Here is a 23,377-nt window from a genome sequence, read left to right as displayed (position 1 = left end):
ACAAAATAAAATAAGGCCAGACCAATTTTACTTCTTGTTTTACGGATTTTTGTTCTCAGAAAACAGGAGGCAGGAGGCAGAAGGGAAATTGTTTTTTTCAAATATCACAAGTCAAAGTAATATTCCTTTTAAATTCTAAAAGTATTTCACTTTTGGCAATTTATGAAGTGTATATGGGGCAAAAAACAATCTAAAACAAATTTTCATGTAACTTTACATTTATGGCCAATAAAAACATAAGAATTTATTTTTTGAGTGGGTAAAATTATTTTTTATTTGTTTTCTTATTCTTGAAAAAATACGACAGGCAGCTTCGTAAAACAAGGAAAAAAAATGGTCTGGCCTAATGTACACAACAAATATGGAACCATTCACATCAATTAACCATATTTAAGATAAACACAATTCATGGTTTAATTAATTGTTGTTCAAACAATCTAATGACATGGATCGTTTCAATCACACGTACTTCAAGTATTTTGTTTACTAATGTTTCATTCAATATGCCCAAGTATATCCATTTCACAGCTGCAACAGGTAAGTCACATTTACTTGGAATCAGTGTAGACGGTAAAAACTCTATACAAGTACCACTATTTATGTATACTGAAAGTCACACAACTAATAACTACAACCTGTAAATCTTCACAGCCATCTTCAGCTTCATTAGGACTTCCCCATTCTATTTATAGATGCTTCCACCAATTCACTGATTGTCAAGCATCTGAAGATACTACCTGTCTGTTGATTGGCCATTTTGTCCACTTCTTTAAATTTCCTTTCTAATGTCCTTACGCATTCTGCATGAACTCTAATGGAGTGAGGTCTCTTCACAACAGCTTTCCTTCCATCATCTGACTCACGCAATGAATTCATCATTATTCAGAACTTTACAGGCTTTACTTGAAGCCCAGTGGCTGGACAGCCTAAAACCGATGCCTGGCAAGTGCCCCTATTTCTGTGTAGTGCCACTTTCACAAGCACCACTATTCCATGCTGACATGGTCCCAGTCACAGGTGAGCCAGGCTTCCCAAGTGCCACTATTCTGGCAGAGAGTTGCTTCCCTGACCCAGACTTACAAAGAACATGTTTATAATCATCCTATTCATGCTCTTGGATTTCACCAAAGCAATAATTGTCCAAAAACTGTATTAATTCAGAATTACTCCTACATAAGCTGTTGTACGCTTAGTCTGTTTCCAAGGTATGTATCTAATATCAAGCGATTTCAAGAATCAGATTGGAGGGTGTTATTATATCCAATACAATAGTCCAATATTATGCAATATCTCAAGTGTGATCTCCATGGTATATCTTCAACGTGAATATGTACAAACTATAATCACATATTGTGTAAATCATATGCTGATGCTTCACATACGTGATAAATGATTTTCTTTGAAATCATCGCCCTAATAGTCACAAGTATTGCTTGAAGTGATTGTTCTGTTTTCTCCTTGCATTTCTTTCAAAGTTTTCCATTTCATCGTCCATGTGGTCCATGCCGGCTGCATTCCTAATACCAGTCATCCCATTCCGAAAATCACATACCCAGTCTTCTGAGGGTGACCTCCTTACCCACGGTGGACGAGGAAGAGGAAAAGTTGGAGTTGTGGCTGCTGATGCCCCATCGGTATCTAGATCTTCTGGTGAAGGCCTCTCGGTCACAGTCAACTCTCTCACATCCTCATCCAGTCCCGTATCACAAGCTAAGTCAAATGCCAGCTTTTCTTCCTTGTTCTTCAAGAACTTGTCAGCTTCAAGCTTCAGCAAGACCTTAACATTGTTACATACAAAGGAAACCCTTCTTGTGCATATCTTGTGCAGCACTGTGTTTCCTTCGAGGTCCATGCTGTTGATATCTGCTCCATTTGCTATGATGTCTTTCAAGGCATTTGAGTCCAGAATATCTAGTTTTGTGCAATATGTGTGCAGAAGTTCTTTTATGACCGTCTCACCATGTTTCTTAGCCAATGCACAAGAGGTATGTCCTTGTTTGTTAGGAGAATCAACAGGACATTTCAGTTTGATAAGTACTTCCATACAAGTTCTGTAGTGTTCACTCAGTTTGGGCATAGCTGAAAACAGCTTGTGAAGTGCAGTATTTCCCATGGAATCCTTTGCATCAATTGGTATTCCTCTTGAATGAAGAAATCTTATAAGACCTGCACAATGGGGAGTCATTCCTTCAACCACTTTATGTAAAGCACTTTCCCCTCCCTTGTCCTCTGCACACAGATCAGCTCCATTTGAGATGAGGAACCCAATAATGCGATCAGTGAACTCCCCCTGTGTTGTGGCAGCCAGGTGTATCATAGTCAGACCATCGGCGGTGGTTCGGTGTATGTCAGCACCTTTCTGAATCAGCCTCTCCAGGACACTGACAGTGTGTTGTTCATCACACTGTACAAGTCTTTGAAGCATCGGGGACAGGGTGTCACTGTTAATGTGATCACATGACAGTAACTTCTCCAAATCTTGGACTTTGATGTCTAGCTTACATGCTCTCATGAGTGCTTTCATAATCATCAATTCATTCAAATCATTTACTCGGTTCCTTATCACTATGTCCATGACGGTATCATCGGCAGAATTAACTTGAGTAAGATCAGCTCCAGCATCAATAAGGATTTCAGCAACTTCTTTCCTGCACTCCCCTGAAGACAGGCATACTTTGTGTAGAGGGGTGTCCCCATACTTGTCACCAGCAGACAGCATTCGCTGGACATCTCTTGATTCAGGACTTGTATGAAGATGCTTAAGAAGAACTCTCAGCACATCTGAACTGTATTTGGAACATTCCATGCAGCAGATATGGATTGGTAAGTGTGTGTGCATATTCTGACTCCAAATATCTCCTTTGCAAGACAGAAGAAACTCTGCAACCAGTGAACTGCCCCCTCCTCTTGATACACAGGCATGATGCAATGCTGTCATTTGTTCTTTGTCTGCAATACTGACGTCTGCTGTCTGTGGTTTATTGCTAGGTCCCTCTACAAGCATCTGAGCAACTTCCACGCTTGTGCCATGTGACACATTGGAGACTTTATGCAGAGGAGTTTGCCCCTTGTTATCTGTCGAGTTCAGATTTGCACCTAATTTCATCAGTGCTTTTACAACATCAGATTTATTTTCTTTGCTCACAGCATGATGCAAAGCTGTTTCACCTTGCAAATCTTTTGCATCTACATCTTTACATAAAAGTTCTGTTATTTTCCCATCACAGCCATTTTCAGCGTAGCAATGTAGTGGTGTCTGTCCTTGCTGATTTGTCTCTTTGTATGTTAATCTATAACCTGTTCTCGGCATCAACATCTTGATGACTTCATCGTTACCTGTCCTGCATGCAAGATGAAGTACTGTGTTGCCCTCAGCATCAGCTGTCTTTACATCCACATTTCTCTTCTCAAGAAGGAGCCTTAAGACTGCTGTGGTCCCTGTCGAAGCGATGAGAGTATGGAGTGGAGTTTGCCCTTTTCTGTCTTTCATGGTCATAGAATGAATGTCAGTTTTCTCCACCATTTTATATTCATCTTCATCCTGCATCAAGAACTGAAGAATGGATGCCATGATACCATTTGAATTCATGCAAAGCAAATGGGCAGGAGTTTGTTTGTCATTGTTTTGCACACTGGCGATATGGGAGTTTCTGGGAATTGCATTTTAGCCCTGACAAGCTTCTCAACAACTGGTTTGTTGATGAATCTTCCTTCAGATGAACATGCAGAGGGTATTTCCATGTTTATCTGGAGCCTGTGTATCAAACCCTGCCTTCAGTAACTGTTCCACACATGTCACATTCCCAGTGACACATGCTGAATGCAGAGCAGTAAAACCATCAATGTCAGTGGTGGTGGTGTCCCAGGTCTTCACCGTGAGAAGCCACGTGAGAGTGTCTGGTTTGTTAATGTGAGAAACACTTGCAGCAAGATGAAGAGCTGTATGGCCTGTTTCAGTAACTCCATCTAACACACTGGGGTTTCTCTTCAGAAGGACCTCTGCTGCACCCTTTCTATTAAACCTGCAAGCTGCAAGAAACATCTCTTCCAGGTTTGTATTGCATGGTTTTTCATCCGATGTTGCATGGTCTCTCTGCTCCAGGAGATGTGTGATGATTTTCTCATTTCCACCTTCACTGGCACTTACTAACAGGCTTGTCCAGTTGGGACTTAATCCATCACAGCTAACTGCGTTGTATTTATCAAGAGATCCAAGTTTGCAAGCCACCTCAAGGGCGCTGACGATCAAGTCATGTCTGCCTTTTCTACCTTGGAGATTTGTGATGAAGGTTTTTACTGCATCAATATCTCCATGTGTTATGACAATCAAAATCCATTCCTTCAGTATGTCAGGAGAGAGGTTATAAAACTGGTTAACAAGCTCTCTTAAAACTTTGTGGATAATTTGTGGACATTTACCCTCCTTGCAAGCAGCCATGCAGGGAAGGTTGACCTTTGCACCCACACTAAGCAACAGGTCATAAGCTTCTTTGTTGCCAGCCTCACAAGCTCTTACCAGAGCCAGATGCTTGATATACTCTCCACTCCCAGGCAGAGTCCTCAAGACGTTCACTACAATCTCCTCTACCAATGGAAAATGCTTTAATGATATGGCTTGCAAAAGAACATCCTTGTAATTTGTAACTTTCTCCTTGAGTTTCTTCTTAATGTTTCTCACAAAGTCTCGTGAATTAAATCCTGAAAATTTTAAAGCATCCATGACACACTCCTCTTCCAAGAGTCTTCTGATCAAGTGTTCTTCAAAATAAACATCTATGGCGAGTTTATCTGTGTCTTCGTCTTCACAGTCTTGAATTACTGTTTTGTGGATGAGAAAAACTGAGGGGGCACCATTCAAGCATGAGTTCTTCACTTTTTGAAAACAGTACTTGACACACTGCATCAGTGACTGATTCATGAATAACTGTATATCTTTTGTTTGTGCAAATCAAGTACTCTCCTATCATACCTTTTGCTGCTTCCTGAATCTTCCCCAGTGAAATGCCTTGTATGTCAAGTATCTTGTTTAAATTTTCAAAAAATGGTTGTGGAGATTTGGGTGATCTTGAGGCCTATTCTTGGCTTCATATAAGAAACCATCTTTCACAATCATTACAAGTGCAGCAAATTTCATCTGTTCATTTTCGGCCATGTGTTCAAGCTGCTGAATGAAGGAACCAACTGGGTTCTTTAAGCTTGTCACTAGCTCTGTGCCCTTTTTAGAGCCACTTGACTCAATGGCCATGAAGAACCAGGGGTGGTCAGTTAACTTTGCAATATCCTGAAGTGCCGCCTCTTGAGAGCCCTCTGTTGGTCCTAAAGATTTGACTGTCTGTGGCTTTAATTTCTGTTTCAAAATTTCATATCGTTCATGTTCTTGCAAAGGAAGGTCTTGTAGAGTCACTGCATGTTGGGAATTCTTCCCCTGACATTTAAGCAGAGTAGATTTCTCCAGCTTTGGCAGGTTCTTTGTTGAAATGCTTATTATAACATGAGCTGCACCTCTGCTAGCAAGTTCCACTGCATCAGTTAAGTGGGTATCAACTTCATCATGACTCTTAAAGGGAACATCAATGAAAATGACGAACGTTTCAAATTTACCATCCTTTTTAACATCTTCAAGTCCAGTCAGATCTGTAATACATTCCAAATCACCTTGATTCTGGATATAAAGTGGGATGTAGGACTGATCAAAGGTTTTGAGAATGTACAGCCCCAGTGATGTCTTGCCATATTCTTCAGAGCCTTTAAGTAAAACCCAGCCACTTTTCACACACTCCTTTGCAGACTTGGCGGCTCTGGTTTCATAGTACGAATCCCTTCTAAATTTGTCAAGTTTTCGCTTGGTCTGCACTGAAACGGGAAATACAGGTCACATCAAGACCAACCCATAAAAATACAGTTGGTTGCTTGTTGTTTAACTCTGCACTCAGCAATATTCCAGCTATATGGCGGCTGTCTGGAGTCTGGACCAGACCAATCCAGTGATCAACAGCATGAGCATCGATCCACGCAACTGAGATAAGATGACATGTGTCAACCAAGTCAGCGAGCCTGACCACCCGTTCCATTCGTCACCTCTTACGACAAGCATGGGTTACTGTAGGCCAATTCTAACCCAGATCTTCACGGGACTTAAAACCACTGAGCACTGGTCAATATATTTAACAAAACTGACATTTTATTGACCATGTAGTATTCATACCCTAAAGACATTGATAAACTCAATATTGAGCAAATGTGGCACTCTCACTCAATACTGGCCAGTCTTATATTCAGGACAACTGACAAGTATTACTTATGTCAGTGGGATGTGTACTGAATACAGATGCAGTGTGACAGTTCCAAACATGAAAATGACACAATGCGAATGGACTCGTCCCTAGGCTACGTTTCTGTATTATGATTTTGGCTAGGGTATGTAGTACGCCTTCAGCTTTAGTGAAAACCTACTGTAACCAGGATTCCTGACAGAGAGGGCATGCATACGTACACAGACACACATACACACACACACAGACAGACACACAGAGAGACAGGCACACACAGACACACATACACAAACAGATTGAAATGGTAATAAATGTACAATACAACAATCAAATATACATATTTTGAGTGTTCACACTGTAATGTCAAGTTTTCTTAGCGGTCATCAGTTCAACTCATTAGAGTTATCTCCCTTGTAGACCGCGTGCTTGGAGCGCGTGCAAAATGTGTGCGATGGGATGTTTGTGAATTTCCAAGTCATGGTGTACTCTCTGATGCATCATAATGTTGCACGTATTCTACAATTCCAACGTAAGAAATCTGTGTCGTTGTGACTGTGAGGTCTGCTTACAGTTTGTGCGATTTGAGATATGAGTTGATTGAACTGCAGTATCAATGTCAGTGTTTAAAATTCCCAAAATTACACACCAGACAGACGTACTGATAACTTAAAAAAATTACCAGTCAGGATAAAAACTTGCCTGTTCGGTTTTCAACAATGAAAAAAAAAGAGTTTTCAGAATACTTTACTGCTTGTAGGCATCGCAATGAACAACATAGCACTAACAGGCATGCATCGAGTTTAGGTAAACTGAACGTACATCAGCCTGGTTCCCGGGTCTGTTGCGCCTGCGCTAATGCTCCGACACTGACCCAGGCAACCACATTCGTCACAGTTCGCCCTTTCCGTAACCTCGCTATTCAGCTTGTCCCGGAATAACACAAGTGAGTAACGAATGCAGCAACCACAGTGTCGGAGTGTTAGCACAGGCGCAACAGACCCAGGGAACCAGGATGAAAGTACATGTGTTCTGATTGGTTCTTGTAAAATGAACTGTCCAATCGTAAATAGTTTAACATAATTATCATAATACCTTAAACACCTCAAACTGACGACAAGAAAACCTGTCTGATATTATAAAATATTTACTGTTAAGGGTAAAAACATCTACCAGACTACCGGACAGGCTACTTCTGAAATTTGACTGTCCGGACGGTCGGGCAGGCGGGAATTTTAAATGCTGTTAATGTGCGAATTCAGAATACAAATTTTGCTCGACTCTTATCTCTCATGTTGTTCTTCGAATCATGAAACTTGGAAACACTACACACACATATTCAGATTTAAAACATATAAAATCCACCTATAACATATACAGAAAGTTATATGATTAACTAAACAAGAAAGGTGTTTATTCATGACAAAAATAAATAGAAACAGCTCTTTTCCTGAATTCACATATGACCCATTTTAACTTTACCAAATAGATAACAGTAGAAAATTGACAAACTTTATGGATAACAACTTTTATATTTTGTGAGTTCAACATTTGGATACAGATTCTTGTACTGTTGTCAAGCGGGAATGTGGTCCACAGATATTTTCTGCGATGGCCTTGACCTTCAGTGTCACCAAAACACAAGTGAGAACAATACTGAGTGCCAGACGAACATGAAAAATGATTCCTCAGAAACGAATCAGAAATTTCATGAAATTTGAAGCATGATGCATAATTTGACCTCTAGTGACCTTGACCTTTCACAGACCCGTCCTCATGTCATACAATGGTAATAAGAATTGGCAAATTGGATTGGGTACTCAGGCTTGCTGACTTGGTTGATTTATGTCATTTTATCCAAATCACATTGATTGATCTTCATTTGATTGATAACAAATACATAATACATACTGGTCACAGCAGTTTACAACTTCACTGTTTTAATGACCTAGTTTCCATGATGTTTAGGGGACCTAATGTTATCCAGTGGTGCAAAAAAATACCCAGTGAGTGAGGGAGTATGGTTTTATGCCGCTTTTAGCAATATTCCAGCATCATCACGGCAGGTGACACCAGAAATGGGCTTGTACCCAAGTGGAGAATCGAACCCGGTGTTCAGCGTGCCACGCGGACGCTTCAACCATTAGGCTACCCCACCACCCCAAAGGTGACATTGACAATATGCCCTGGTATAAACAAATATATAACAATAAATTCCGGTGAGTCAAGAAAAATACTTTTAAACCCAAAAAACTTCTTTTTCAATACATCTAAAAATTAATTTAAAAAAGAATGGTTGCTCTAAAAAACGGAGATACCTGTCAATATATTCATATTTATAAGATTTAATGAAACATACCCTTTATCTTGTCCAATCGGGTAACCACAGGAGCTGAAAGCATGATCATATGAGCCTTCACTGTCTTGAGCAACAGACAGTTGTTTATGTTTCTCACTGATTGGCTGGAAGCCACTGAGTACTTTTGATTACTGGGTATGAACACTTATAAAACTGTAGTCTTAAATCAAAATGAAATTTTAAAAAGAGAAAAAGGAATGGCCATTACTGATTGTTGTCAGATATGTGATTAAAAACATCAGTGGTGTTCCTAACTAGATGGCTGAACCAGTTCCGATCATTTTCCTGTGACTTTCAAAATTTTGATAAATATAAGTCCTGAAGAGCTCAATGATAGTATCATCTATATCGATGTAAGTATCTTCTACCAAGATGAAAAGACTTTCTACGAAGATGAAAAGAGCTTCTATGTAGATGTAACGATCGTCTATATAGATGATAAAATATTTTTTAGATTATGTCACTAATCCGTTTTTATACTTACTGTTCTGGTTGATCACTACCTTCTGACCGACTACAGTATTAGGACAATTTGCCAATTTGACCTCTGTCATCTCTCCTATTCTAACATCCTCTGTATATTGCGCTGAAAAGTGAGTCAAACGTTCATGTAACATCAGTGTTACTTTATCATACAGCTATGGAAGATATTGCCTATCAAGACACAGTCAAAACAAACCTAAGATCGTGATCTGGTTAATGTTCTGTAAATGTAGCAATGATGGCAATATAGTATGGGTGACTATTGAGGGGAGAACAGCTATTGCGATAGCGATATTCTATTGCGACCAACTATTGCAATACTGTAGTTTTTTTTCTCCTTGAATTGTCTCATTTGAAGTCATTTCCCATATGAATGTATAGTTTATATGAATAAAAACAAGTTGAAGTAGTTTCTGTCTCTTTTAATAACTGACAATAAACTTGAAACCTAGATCAAGTAAACAGTTAAAACATAAACTCAATGAAGCTGCAAGTCTGCTCATTTATCAACGAAAGTCAATTACTGAACTATCTATAGTCACACATACTATCGATGCATCGATAGTTTTTCGCTTAAACCATTGATTAATTGCTATTGGAGACTCAACAATTGCAATGCATCGATAGTTCATCATTACAGCCCTACAATATAGGTCTGAGAAACAATTCAAAGTAGTATTTATGTATTATATTTCTAAAACAACTTGGTATGGACAACAAGTTAGTGAAAATAACGCAGCCCCAAAATATTGAAATCATAACATGTGAACCTACCGATAGCATTCTGGTTCAAGTTCTGTAATCTCGCCATCTGTGTGCCACTGAAATGTATTCATTGTTGATGTAATGTGACTTATTAAGAAAAGTCTCCACTGAAGAAGAAATACATCTGACATGGCCCTACTATCAGTACACCATATCCTGTTTGTGTGTTTGCTTCTAACAGACTGACGACAGACTGTAAATACTCAAGTCTGGACCAGACAATCCATCGACTGACATCGTGAGCATCAGCCTAAACAAACTGGATGCGACGACATGTGTTATCCAAGGCACAGATCCGAACAACCTGATCCTGTTAGTCGCATCTTACAACAAGCATGGTGTTGCTGAAGACCAGCTCTAACCCAGATCTTCATAGGATCCACATGAGTGAGTGAGTTGAATGTACTTTGGACCATGCAAACCAGTGGTTGACAGGATTGACAACAATGTGTTTATAAACATATGTAGTATACATAAAGCATCTAAACAACAATGAACATTTGTAATGCCTCATTTAATTGTGATGACGTATAGATAATTAAATCTAACAGTATATTCAGTAATTTTATCATCTATAATTTTATCATCCATAATTTTATCATCCGTAATTTTATCATCCATGATTTTATCATCCATAATTTATTCTCCATATTTTTATCATCCATAATTTTATCATACATTATTTTATCATCATGTTGCAAATCAGAATTGACACCTAAAGGCAAATTCCAGTTACAAGACGTACAATTTTGCCTATAAAGGACATACCTGGATGAAGGCATTTCCATGGTACTATCTGTAAAGAAAGAGATTTTTATAGAGTAACTGAGAGTAATGATACAGGCACTTTCTGGAGTTGTTGTACTTGAACTAGAAAGTATATTCTGGAAAATATGTCAGAAATTTTCGTTTGAAATATCCCAATCAACATTTCCGGTTGAACTTGTACCAGAAATGATATTCTTGAAAATGTCTCAGAATTACAACACAATCAACATTTTTGATAAATAAGAGCCTTTTTAAGGCCATAAATTAATTGTTAAAGTTTCATTCAAATTTGTTATCAAGTCGAAGGCAATATTGTTAACAAAGTGTTCCAAACATCTTCGTACAGTAACTGTTAATAGATGAATTCTTTTGGTACGTATATGCACATGATGTATTTCACAAACTAAGGAACCTAGGGAGACATAGAGAAATCTTCTTCATCAGGCGGTACCTCGGGACAACAAATTATGTCTGTTATCCTGATACACATATATCTTAGTGCTAAGACAACTGTAACTCCCATTCATTAACTAAGACTTACAACAGTGATTGCGCTAAAATCTTTGTGGAATGGAGTCCTGGGTGTTTGGTACCGAGTTGGGATGGAAAAAACCCTTATATTTAAATATGTAGATTAATGTTTACCTACAATCGTGTCGGCAATCAGAGAGCTGAGTCTTTAGCAAAATTGAACAGTATTCAGTTCAGTTTCATTATAATATATCTAGAAGCATGGATATGGAGCAGACAAACCAAGGAACATAACTGGGGCTAATCTGGGATTCAAACTCATGACAGGTGAATTAAGGCATGACTTATAATCTACTGCATGATATTCTGGGTAATGGCCAGTGGTTGGGGTACACCAAAATTTGGTCATCTAAGTCCATACATGATTCATTCATGCACACAGAAGAACACATTCGATCCCGGAATCTCCTCAGAAACCTCTCAGATTATACACATTGGGTATGGAATAACCTTATAATACCTTTAGGATCTACAGGTGAGCTTGCATTCCTTCCTTTCATCTGTTCATCATCCGAACCATCGTCCTCCAGGTCTTCTATCTTTACACTTGACCTGGAGAAGATAAATATCAATGGTAACAATTCATAATTCCAACATACGCTATTCTATGAACAACAAAACATTTTAACATTAATCAGTTCATACAGAAACAGTGTCCAATTAAGTAAGTCATTTTATTCACGTTTTTCTAGGCCACAGGCCCACAGTACAAAAACTTTTCAATAGTGTGATTACAAATGAAGTGATTCATACAATTTCATAGCAAAATATATGTATTTAGACAAATTCACAGAAGTAAGTTGATGATTTGAAGACATAAGTCTAACAAATGTTTCAAATGAGGGGTTACTATAGTATTAATACTGAATATATTGCTTTCTTTAGTCGGAGAAGGCACAGAAGACAAGGATAAAATGGTACTCGTTTTCGACAAGCTGGATATTATATCGAAGGCAGTATCTGCATAAACGGTTCTTGATGTCTATGCCCAGTCGTCTCCCCATTTCGATCATTAGCTGGTGGCAGCCACATCTGAATCTGGTTAACGCTTGCTTCAATGGAGGGGAACTGATTTGTGAGGGATAAGATTCCGCATGCAGAACTGTTTTGTAAGTTGAATAAGCTGTCAACTTGGAGTTGGATGATAAGCCTGCCATCATTGAATGTTGTAGTCAGACACTCTTTGTTTGAACTCAGACATGACAATATCAATATGTCCAACATCTTGCTTAACCAATGCGTACCCGAATCCGAACTAGAATAAGATATGTTTGATATTTTGGCCCAAGAATATCTGTTAACGTTGTCTAATCCATATAGCATAAGATAGTAGAGGTATGACGATACAGAAATTTCATGATACGATACGTATCGCGATATCTTGGAACGATACGATTCGATTCGATGCATATCACGATGTGCTTTCTTTAGTTATTTTCTTTACAAAATCATATTTTAATAGCAAGAAATTTTGACATAACCGTCAATATCTAATGAAAATTAACAATTTTAAGGTCAACGATACATATCACGATACGAAAAAATGTATCGATATATTTATCGTCAGATAAAGTATCACGATTATCGATACTACGATATATCGTCACAGCTGTATTAAATAGGTTTGCTTTGGAAATCTGTCGTAATTTATGTTGATTATTTTGGCCCAATATTTAACACATTTAGTTACATAAGAAACATATAATAGAGGTCGTCCACTTTCACCAAGCACTGCATCATTGCAGGTTGTCAAAGGCAGATGTAGAATTGTTTTGATGAACTTTGTCTGTACCCTCTCAATTTGTTCTACCACCTCATATCCCAAGAGCTCGGCGCCGTATGTAAGTATTGGTAGGACCATGCTGTCAAAAATCCTCATTGCAGTGGTGATCTGTAATCCGCCACACATATAATGAAGTCTGTATATGTGCAGACAAGTCCGAGATACTTATAATACGAGACAGTTTCTATTTGGGATCCCCTGTAGTACCATTGTTCATATGAACATAAATATCCACCTTTACGGAATACAACGATTTTTGATTTCTGCATATTCCAAGTGTCCAATTAAAGTTAAATGTGTAAGGTGAAATATAATAACGATATAATTAAAGTCTCTTAAATCTCAGAGTTCAAAAGCACTAGTGGTTAGAGTTGAGAAGTGATGACAGCGGAGTTTTAGAGAGAGTAACAAGAGATCATTCATAATGTATGGCCAGGTGTGTGTGTGCGTGTGTGTGTGTGTGTGTGTGTGCGTGTGCGTGTGTGTGTGCGTGTCGTCGAACCCCCTGAACCCCACCTTGGCTCTGCCATTGCAAAACAATAACTTCAATGTGGTCTTTAGTCATTTTCAAAAGGGTGGGGGTGGGGGGCGCGGCGGTTTCTAACCCGCTGAACCCCCCTCTGGATCAGCCACTGATTCACATTGTACATGCTTCTCTATAATAAATCACAAATTTCTGGAAACTGCAAATGATTGACCGGGTGCTTTGGATTTTACGCAGCTTCTAGCAATATACCAGGAACATCATGGCATTGGGCACCAGAAATGGGCTTCACACATTAAAGTTAACGCTTTAACCACTAGGCTAGCTTAGTTTTCAAAGCAATCAAATTTTTGTTATCAATTTTCTTATGGCAAGCATTGCATATTATGATCTGTTGAGTGTTTTTACTTTCAACTTTTATGCTCATTTATTTTTTTTATAAAACATGACCCCAAATTATTATCATCTGTATTTTCCTGCTGCATGTAGCAATTGTGATGAAGGTGATCTGCTGGATATGAATTGTTCTAGCCTCAAACTGATAAGGAATAAGCAGAGAAGTTGCAAAATTCTTACATTTTGGTTTTGTCAGGATTCCTTCATTCAATCTGTGCTGAGATGTTTCTTAGACACAGGTTAGCTTTCCTGGACCCCTTATAGACATGCAATCTTTTTCGCTCTGAAAAAACAAACAGAAGATGAACAGTGAAATGTCATTTCCCAAAGCCAGACCAATGTTATTTCTTGTTTTACGGATCCGCCGATCAGATTTTTTCACGAATAAGAAAAAATAAAATAAAATTCTCTGCTGAAAAAAATAAAATCCTAATGTTTTCATTGGCCAAAAATGTAAACTTACGAGAATTTGTTTTAGATTGTATTTTGCCCCATATACACTTCATAAATTGCCAAAAGTAAAATACTTTTGGTATTTAGAAGGAATATTACTTTGACTGGTGATTTTGATTTTATATTGTTTTTACCTCCAGACGTTATGTTTTCTGAGGACAAAAATCCGTAAAATGAGAAATAAAATTGGTCTGGCCAAAACAATATTTTGCAGACCATTCAGCATGGAACAATGAGTGTGTTTGTCAAGGGTGACCCTGGAAAAATGGATCCACATTATTCTGGGAAAATTTCTTTTTAAAATACCAAAAAAGAATTTTTAAAAATAAGAAAAAAAAGGAATACAAAATAATGAAAATAAAACAACAAACACGAAAGCCAGAGCACAAACACTGAATATGTGGTTTACATATTTTTGGTATTGATGTGTTGTAATTCTATTTCAGCTTTTCGCTTGTATATATTATATGAAATTAGTTGTTAGTTTAATGGAGTATTATCTGTCAGCTTAAGACAGTGTACCTGTACTACTGTTTATCAGTGTTAAACCATACGTTTTGATTACATTGCACGATTTCTCAACACTAGGCAGAACTGTGCAGATCAACAAAGAGTGAAGTCGTCATCTCAAATCAGGTGAGTTGTATGTCTATTATCTCTATATTGTGTTGTTTTGAAGTAATACAGTATGTTTAAAGTGTTTGACAATCTAGTAATACAGGTGTACATAGGCAGATCCAGAGGGAGGTGCAGAGATACACCCCCGTCCACTTTTGTCCTGACAGTTTGACAGTTTATTAAATGACCATTGAAAGTCTCTTTTAAAAACGGGTAAAAATGAAGTGTGCATCCCCCACCCCCACCCCACCCCTTTCTCAAAAAGCTGTATCCGCCCATGGATGTATGCAGTTGATTTGGTAAATAACTTTACTTGTAGCGCCATGAGCATACCAGATGGCGTGGAGTTTGGCGCGTTACAAATTCACTCATTATTATTATTATTATTATTTGGTTGGTTGGTTGCTGGTTGTTTAAATCCATACTAGGCATTATTCCAGCTATATGGCGGCGGTCTGTAAATAACCCAGTATGGAGCCTTAAATCCAGTGATCAACAACATGAGCATCGATCTACTCATATGGGAGTGTGACCACCGTATCCCCTTAGTTGCCTAGAATATTCCAAATGCAGCAATCTCAGACAATTTGGTTTATGAACAGAGGATTTCAGTTTGGTATGTTCTGTTACTGTTACACACCATTCTGACATAAAATATTCTATATATGTATACAGACGTCATAAGTGTAATGTTTTTCTATTTTGTACACAGCCAATAAATTCAAAGAGATTTTGCACTAGGATTATTTGCCTAAACATTGTAATATCAGCATGTTTATTCATTTAAAATTGTATAGTCTATATTCAAATTTAGTGTTCATATATTAACTTGTGTCTTTAACAGGTGACTTAAAACTTTATCTGTTGATGTAATACTTGTGATAACTGCCATATAGCTGGAATATTGTTGAGTGCTGTGTAAAACTAAACTCACTAAAATACCTGTGATAAAACAAAACCATCAATAAGAGTAGAGTACAGTTGCCACTCATATTACAGCTTTCATTATCATGTATCTCAAGGTGTGTTTGTTATTTATATAAAAGAACAGTCCCATTTAAGATCAGACCCTGTAGCATGCACTTGCTGACTCCCTACTAGACAATCACCTACATGACAATCATCTTGAAGACAATAACCTACTATAAATCACCTACTAGACAATCATCTACAAGACAATCACCTACTTGACAATCACCTACTAGACAATCATCTTGAAGACAATAACCTACTATAGATCACCTACTAGACAATCATCTACAAGACAATCATCTTGAAGACAATAACCTACTATAAACCACCTACTAAACAATCAGCTACATGACAATCACCAACTAGACAATCTGCTACAAGACAATCACCTACGAGACAATCACCTACTAGACAATCACCTACAAGACAACCATCTTCAAGACAATAACCAGTACTATAGATACCTACTAGACAATCGTCTATAAGACAATCACCTACTAGACAATCTGTTACAGGACAATCACCTACTAGACAATCATCTACATGACAATCCCCTACTAGACAATCTGCTACAAGACAATCACCTACTAGACACTCACCTACATGACAATCACCTACTAGACAATCACCTACATGACAATCACCTTCTAGACAATCTGCTACAAGACAATCACCTACTGGGCAGTCACCTACTAGACAATCACCTACATGACAATCACCTTCTAGACAATCTGCTACAAGACAATCACCTACTGGGCAGTCACCTACTAGACAATCTGCTACAAGACAATCACCTACTAGACAATCATCTACATGACAATCACCTTCCAGACAATCACCTACTAGACAATCACCTAATAAACAATCTCCGTACTAGACACTCACCTACATGACAATCACCTACTAGACAATCACCTACATGACAATCACCTTCTAGACAATCTGCTACAAGACAATCACCTACTGGGCAGTCACCTACTAGACAATCATCTACATGACAATCACCTTCCAGACAATCACCTACTAGACAATCACCTAATAAACAATCTCCTACTAGACACTCACCTACATGACAATCACCTACTAGACAATCACCTACATGACAATCACCTTCTAGACAATCTGCTACATGACAATCACCTACTAGACAATCACCTACTAGACAATCATCTACATGACAATCACCTTCCAGACAATCACCTACTAGACAATCACCTAATAAACAATCTCCTACTAGACAATCACCTACAAGACAATCACCTACAAGGGCAATCTCCTAAGTAGACAATCGCATGCTAGATAATCACCTACCAGACAATCACTTAAGTTGATAAAGTACTCTAATGATTACACAGCATGTTTACATGTCTCAGCTTGTGCTTTCTCAGAAAATAGAACTGGATCATACTTGTAGGGAATGTGTTAATATCTCAGTTTACAAGTACACAACTGCATACATCTGTAGTGAAGTGTGTCCCTTGAACAGAAGTTGAAACTCAAGCTGCTGGATGTAGCCTGTCGGTACACTGTCCTAAATCAATGATGCAGGAAACATAGAGCAATTAATCAACATTGTTTCCAAAAACATTATGATATAACATGAACTTCCTAGTGCTGTGCTCCATGGCTCCTTATGTTTTGTTCAGGTCCCTAACAACTGTCAAGTTGCCGTGCTCCAGGTTTCTAAGAAATGGCAGGTCATGTTATTTTTTAAGCCTTTTTTTAGTTAAACACTGATCTTAATATGATCTTGAAGTTGTGTCTTTCATGCTTATTATATTTTCATTGCCAGTCAGCATTTTGTCAGAAACGGTCCCCCAAAACATCAGACAAATTTCAACATATGCAACATGTTTACAAATTAATCAGAATTAATATTTTATTATAACTTTAGGTTTCATATGAATACGCAAAGGCACTTTTGACACTGTTATTTAATGACAGTTCAGAACAAAATGTCATATGTTATTTACATTGATAATCATGATTTAAAATGTTTTTTCACAATGTAATCTGCACGTGCATTCTGTCTAGGCAAAACTATTTTTAGTAGATCTTATATTGAACACTGCATACCTTAGTCGGCACAAGGTGCAATGTCATGCAGAACAAAATCAATGTTTAAACTATATATTTTGTTTTGTTAAAAGTTTAATTAAAACAAACACGAGGTGGGAGGTTTGATATTTTCATAAGTTGTTCACTTTTGTAAAGCATATAGTTTCAGGTACCTGTAGTATACACTGACTGTCCTCGAACATCAAAGTTGCTTATTTGTGTAAACCGAAAAATAACATAAATATCATTACCAAAACTCTTTGAATACGTCAGTTTTATATTTAAGGGTAGGGTCGTAGCCTAGTGGTTAAAGTTTCCACTCATTACACTGAAGACCTGGGTTTGATTCCCCATATGGGCACAATGTGTGAAGCCCATTTCTGGTGTCGCATGCCCTGATATTGCTTGAATATTGCTAAAATCAGCATAAAACCTCTCTCACTCACTCACTCTATTAAAGTGAGCAATAATCAACATACTACACCCCAAGATCAGTGATTAGTCTCTGGGACACTGAGAACCTTAACACAGATCCAACTAAAACTGTTTTAACAGTTGCATACATATAATTTTTCAACATTGTCAGTGATCACTGTTCTGACAATGGGGTCAGTTTAGAAAATGGGGCCGGTTCAAACAATGATGTCAGTTGAGACAATGGGGTCAGTTGAGACAATGACAAATGACAAAGACCCCAGAGATACGCTCCCCTTACAGCCACCCCACCCAACCCATAATCCCAGATCAACCTCGGCACTCGATCTCTACCAAGGGGAGATAATCAACAAATGAAACCAGTGAGTGAGTTTTTATTTTAAGCAGCACTGTTTCAGCAATATCACAGCAGGTGACACAACAAATGGGCTTCACACATAGTACCCAAGTTGGGAATGGAACCCAGGTCTTCGGTGTCACAAGCGAACACTTTAACCACTGAGCTACCCCCACCCCTTATTACCAGTGATATTTCAGCTGTATGAAGTCAGTATGTAAATATATAACCTACTCTGGAACAGACAATCCAGTGATAGACACTATTAGCATCAATTTATGCAAAGTAGAAATGATGACTCCCATCAACCATGCCAGCAACCCCTGATTGACATTACAAGTGAGTGAGTGAGTGAGTGAGTGAGTTTAGTTTTACGCCGCACTCCGCAGTATTCCAGCTATATTTCAGCTGTATAAAGTCAGTATGTAAATATATAACCAACTCTGGAACAGACAATCCAGTGATAGACACTATGGGCATCAATTTATGCAAAGTAGAAATGATGACTCCCATCAACAATGCCAGCAACCCCTGATTGACATTACAAGTGAGTGAGTTTAGTTTTATGTCGCACTCAGCAATATTCCAGCCATATGGTGGCGGTCTGTAAATACTCGAGTCTGGACCAGACAATCCAGTGATCAACAGCATGAGCATCGATCTGCGCAATGGGGAACCGATGACATGTGTCAACCAAGTCAGCGAGCCTGACTTTAAACGACATCGAACATGTTATTGGTCAATATGCAGATGACACTGAATTATTTTTGGACGGATCCGAAACCTCTCTTAATGAAACTATGAAAACTTTGCTTTCCTTTTACAAGATGTCAGGTTTGCAAGTAAATATTGATAAAACAAAGGCTAGGCTCAATGGCAGGTAGTAAAATAGTTCTATCCCAGGACTATAAGCTGGATTGGCATAATGAGAATTTCGAAGTATTGGGAATCAAATTAAATGCTCATTTAGAAAACCTATGGGTAATCAATACAAAGAAGAGACTCGAAAATATAAAAAGAATTCTACTGAATTGGAAAAGACGCAATTTAACGTTGATAGGGAAAATAACCGTCGTTAAAAGTTTAGCTTTATCCACGATTGTCCACATCTTCTCTTCTCTCCCTAATCCCCCAAAAACATTTATTACTGATTTGAACAGATTAGTCTTCAAATTTATATGGAATGATAAAATTGATGGAATAAAACGAATTAATTTAGTACGAAAGTACGAAGAAGGTGGTCTAAGAATGGTCGACGTGAAAACCTTTATCGACTCTTTAAAGCTTTCATGTTTGAAGAGATATATTTCAAAACCTAAGAACTATGCTCTCGCCGGTTTCCCTCTACAAAACCTTCTTTTTTTAGGAGCCAACATCACAAAACATTATAATATTAAAAATCCATTTTGGAAAGATTCTCTTGATGCCTGGCATAGATATGTTAAAAGATCAGTATGTAACAATAACGACATTAATGAAATACCCATTCAACCACTATGGTTAAATCACCAGTGTAACCAGCCAAGTTTGATCATTCATAACTGGATTAAATGTGGAATAGTTTATATTAAAGATATTTGTAACGACCACGCATTTCTAACATTTCGTCGCCTGAAAACCAGAGTGTTCTAAGTCCACTTTTGACAAAATTAGAGTTAGTATGCTCAGGGTAGGTTTTAGAGCATAATCTATTACACCAACAACTTTTTACAGTGCTATCTAGCTTTGAAAGTGGTTTTTCAAACACAAACATTGTTCTATCTCCATGAAAATCACAAGTTGTTAATTTTCGAGTGTTCTAAGTTGTCAATTGACCAATGAGCAAGCACAATTTGATCATGTGACATTGAGATTTACCAATTTTGAAGTGATTGTCATCATGGAAATGGAACATTTTAACTCTGTTCTTATTTCTGCTTTATTTAATTAAACATAGTTCTTATGAAAGTAAAACGGGTTTAAACGACAAAAATACAACCTGATAAAAAAGACATAACAATATCGATATAATAATCATAAAGCTGAGTTTTAGTTGTGTTTTTTGACACTTAGAACACTTTGGTTTTGAGAAAAATCACGATTTCTTTTGGTCAAGTGTTCTATCTCCAATCATTTTCCGTGAATTTCTTATTTATTTCAATAGATTGAGCATATAATTTGATATTTTCTGATACTGTTTAACACGTCACATGCATGTGCAAAATTTGAAAGAATTTGATAGAAAAGTTCGGAAGATATTCTTGTACTAAACTTCAAGATCGAATTTCTCGAAAATAGTTTTTTGTGACTTAGTACACTCTGGTTTTCAGGCGACGATTTGCAGAACTTAAGGCAAAATTTGGTATTAAAGGTACTGTACTTGACTTTAATCGTGTTCTCCTTAGTATACCCAAAAAGTGGAAAGAAGTTATACGAACAAACAACAATTTGAATATACCGTCGTTATCTATGTGCTCTCCTTGGAACGATTTGATTAAACCTAGTAAAGGTTCAAGGATATTCTATGATAATTTTATATCTGACTATAACATTCCGAATGTGTGTCTCAAATGGAACGGGGAACTAAATGACTTGATAAATTGGAAAACCATATTTTCACAATATAGACAATGCACTAAAGACGGGAAACTCTTAGATTTTCAATATAAGTTTCTGCATAGAGTCATTTACACTAAACGAGAATTACTTAAAATGAAATTGATAGATAATGACCTATGTACATTATGTGGTTCAGTAAGTGAGGATATTTACCATGTATACCTTGATTGTCCAACCATCAAAATGTTCTGGTCAGAATTTAACAATTTTATAACTCAAGTCCTTGGTAAGCCGTATGAAATGTCAAACCATGATATTCTAATTTGTTGCAGTAGTAACCACTTACTCAACCACATGATACTATTGGCAAAGCGCCACATTTTCGTAATGAATATAAAAGGACACAAACCTAGCTTCACCATCTACAGAACATTATTAAAAGATGTCTACGAGATAGAGAAATTTATTGAGAAGAAAAACGATAATATGAAACATTTTTACAGAAAATGGAATGTCCTAGATGCAGTCCTGTAATTTATTTTTTAGTCTTTTAATTCTCTGTAATATTGGCTAGCATCTCAATTGTTAATCTATATTCCCAGTACCATATGTTATACATTGTCTGCTTTTTATTAGGCAACCTGTACCATTCTACTCTACCCACATATCTTGTTCAAATGTAGCCAAGTAAAGTGAATAAAAATACTTTACCAAAAAAAAAAGTCAGCGAGCCTGACCACCCCACCCTGTTAGTCGCCTCTTACGACAAGCATGGGTTACGGAAGATCAATGTTATAACCCGGACCTTCACGGGTTTGACATTACGAGCATCAATGCACTAAACTGATCAATATGCATCACTGAGCACAGTACAGTGAAATAAATAAATATACAAATCCGCAGTATCAGTTACAAGTTAACCCCCATCTCGCCAGTCACCACTTACATTTAACATGGGTTGCTGAAAACCATTTCCACAATGCACATGAATAATTTCATAAACAAACCACCTGACCACATACACGTGCGGTCTGTGTTAATTAGCACTCGTGTCATGGCTGGAAAACTTACCTAAACTATATCTGCTCGTGACAACTTCACCAAACACTGGCGACAGTTAGAAGTCGATCACAACCTTGACGACAGCCGATCACAACCTTCCGAATCCAGAGCGATGGCATGTATTTCAGTTTACCTGGAAACTTCTGCTGTTGAAGGCAAGGGTCGAGCACAGAAACTTAGTGAACCACATCTGAATGTAAACGTGTCTTCACGTGACAAAGTTTCACCTATCGCCACGGTTTGTGCATTGAAAAGGCTCAGGTAATATGATTGAAAAGTCGATATTGCTTCGTGGAAGCTTGTTTGTATCCCCTGCACTGAGAACAGTGATAGCTATTGTTCTGTATATGCATTGATATGGTAATTAATGTTCTGAGAACCCGATTGAGGATTTCCCGGAAACCCTTGTTCCATATATGGCATTAAGACGTAATCGTGACCAGGCAACCACTCGACTGGGCTCATGGCGTGCATAGCATAGATAAAACGTTTAACCAACTTCCATATCAGAAAGACGAAATACGATTGGTTCGCGGGATCCTGATAAAATACTGCGAATATACACCCGGGGCTTGAGGATTGAAGTTCAGAGCTGGCCAAAAATTCTTTATACACCAGCCACAAAAACAAACTTAGTGCACCGTTCTTTCATCAGAACCGCGCCTCAAGCCTGAACCATCCCCGATCAGGATCACTATACCCTACGTGGGACCAGTCAGCCATCAGATAGCCCGACTAAGAGCAAAGCGAGCTTTGATGTAACTTTCTCCAGAGTACAACAATTAAGACACTCGTCAAGGCAAATAGAAGAGGATCTAGAAATGGAAGCCCCAACCTTAGAGGATGTGTATACCAAATACCATGCAGCTGTGGCGATCAATATATTGGCGAGACTCTCAGGCCCATCAACACCCGGGTTGCTGAACACAAGTCGTCAGTATGCAAACAAAATGATGAGTCAGCTATATCGGAGCACAAGGCAAATAACCCAAGTCATGTAATCATGTGGAATGACACCAGGGTGCTTTCGAGCAATAACAACGACTGGCGTCGGAGGAAACTACAG

General features: G+C 37.9%; 3 protein-coding genes across 6 annotated transcripts in view; all 3 read right to left on the bottom strand.

The window, feature by feature from the left end:
- Nucleotides 1-1,420: 1,420 nt before the first annotated feature.
- LOC124254287 (serine/threonine-protein phosphatase 6 regulatory ankyrin repeat subunit A-like) lies at nucleotides 1,421-3,571 on the bottom strand. The gene has a single exon (XM_046688201.1). It carries the CDS (start codon nucleotides 3,569-3,571, stop codon nucleotides 1,421-1,423), a length of 2,151 nt encoding a protein of 716 aa, XP_046544157.1.
- Nucleotides 3,572-3,712: 141 nt separating this feature from the next.
- Nucleotides 3,713-4,918, bottom strand: LOC124254286. Its single transcript, XM_046688199.1, has one exon. The coding sequence runs from the start codon at nucleotides 4,916-4,918 to the stop codon at nucleotides 3,713-3,715; it is 1,206 nt and encodes a 401-aa protein (XP_046544155.1).
- Nucleotides 4,919-5,002: 84 nt separating this feature from the next.
- The window catches only part of LOC124254288, a 53,856-nt gene continuing 35,481 nt past the window's right edge, over nucleotides 5,003-23,377 (bottom strand). The window contains exons 1-7 of one of the 4 annotated variants that reach the window (XM_046688203.1): nucleotides 14,019-14,122; nucleotides 11,636-11,727; nucleotides 10,645-10,672; nucleotides 9,886-9,932; nucleotides 9,113-9,214; nucleotides 8,629-8,661; nucleotides 5,003-5,853 (exon numbers count right to left, since the gene is read on the bottom strand). In XM_046688203.1, coding sequence (XP_046544159.1) covers nucleotides 5,027-5,853; nucleotides 8,629-8,661; nucleotides 9,113-9,214; nucleotides 9,886-9,932; nucleotides 10,645-10,672; nucleotides 11,636-11,727; nucleotides 14,019-14,020 — 1,131 coding nt within the window. In that variant the 5' untranslated portion in view covers nucleotides 14,021-14,122 and the 3' untranslated portion in view covers nucleotides 5,003-5,026. Of the gene's footprint in view, nucleotides 5,854-8,628; nucleotides 8,662-9,112; nucleotides 9,215-9,885; nucleotides 9,933-10,644; nucleotides 10,673-11,635; nucleotides 11,728-14,018; nucleotides 14,123-23,377 lie in introns of those variants that run through there. The other 3 variants (XM_046688202.1, XM_046688204.1, XM_046688205.1) reach the window with 3 other exon arrangements.

Source organism: Haliotis rubra, unplaced genomic scaffold (genome assembly GCF_003918875.1).
Source record: "Haliotis rubra isolate DU_JTF1 unplaced genomic scaffold, ASM391887v1 Scf57, whole genome shotgun sequence".
In the NCBI taxonomy this organism is placed as follows: domain Eukaryota; kingdom Metazoa; phylum Mollusca; class Gastropoda; order Lepetellida; family Haliotidae; genus Haliotis; species Haliotis rubra.
The sequence above is the reverse complement of the archived record's forward strand: the minus strand, read 5'-3'. Positions and strand labels throughout refer to the sequence as shown.

Bases quoted from the DNA above. Each gene is read 5' to 3' on its own strand.
- LOC124254287 (XM_046688201.1), bottom strand. From the start codon at position 3,571: ATGGCATCCATTCTTCAGTTCTTGATGCAGGATGAAGATGAATATAAA.
- LOC124254286 (XM_046688199.1), bottom strand. From the start codon at position 4,918: ATGAATCAGTCACTGATGCAGTGTGTCAAGTACTGTTTTCAAAAAGTG.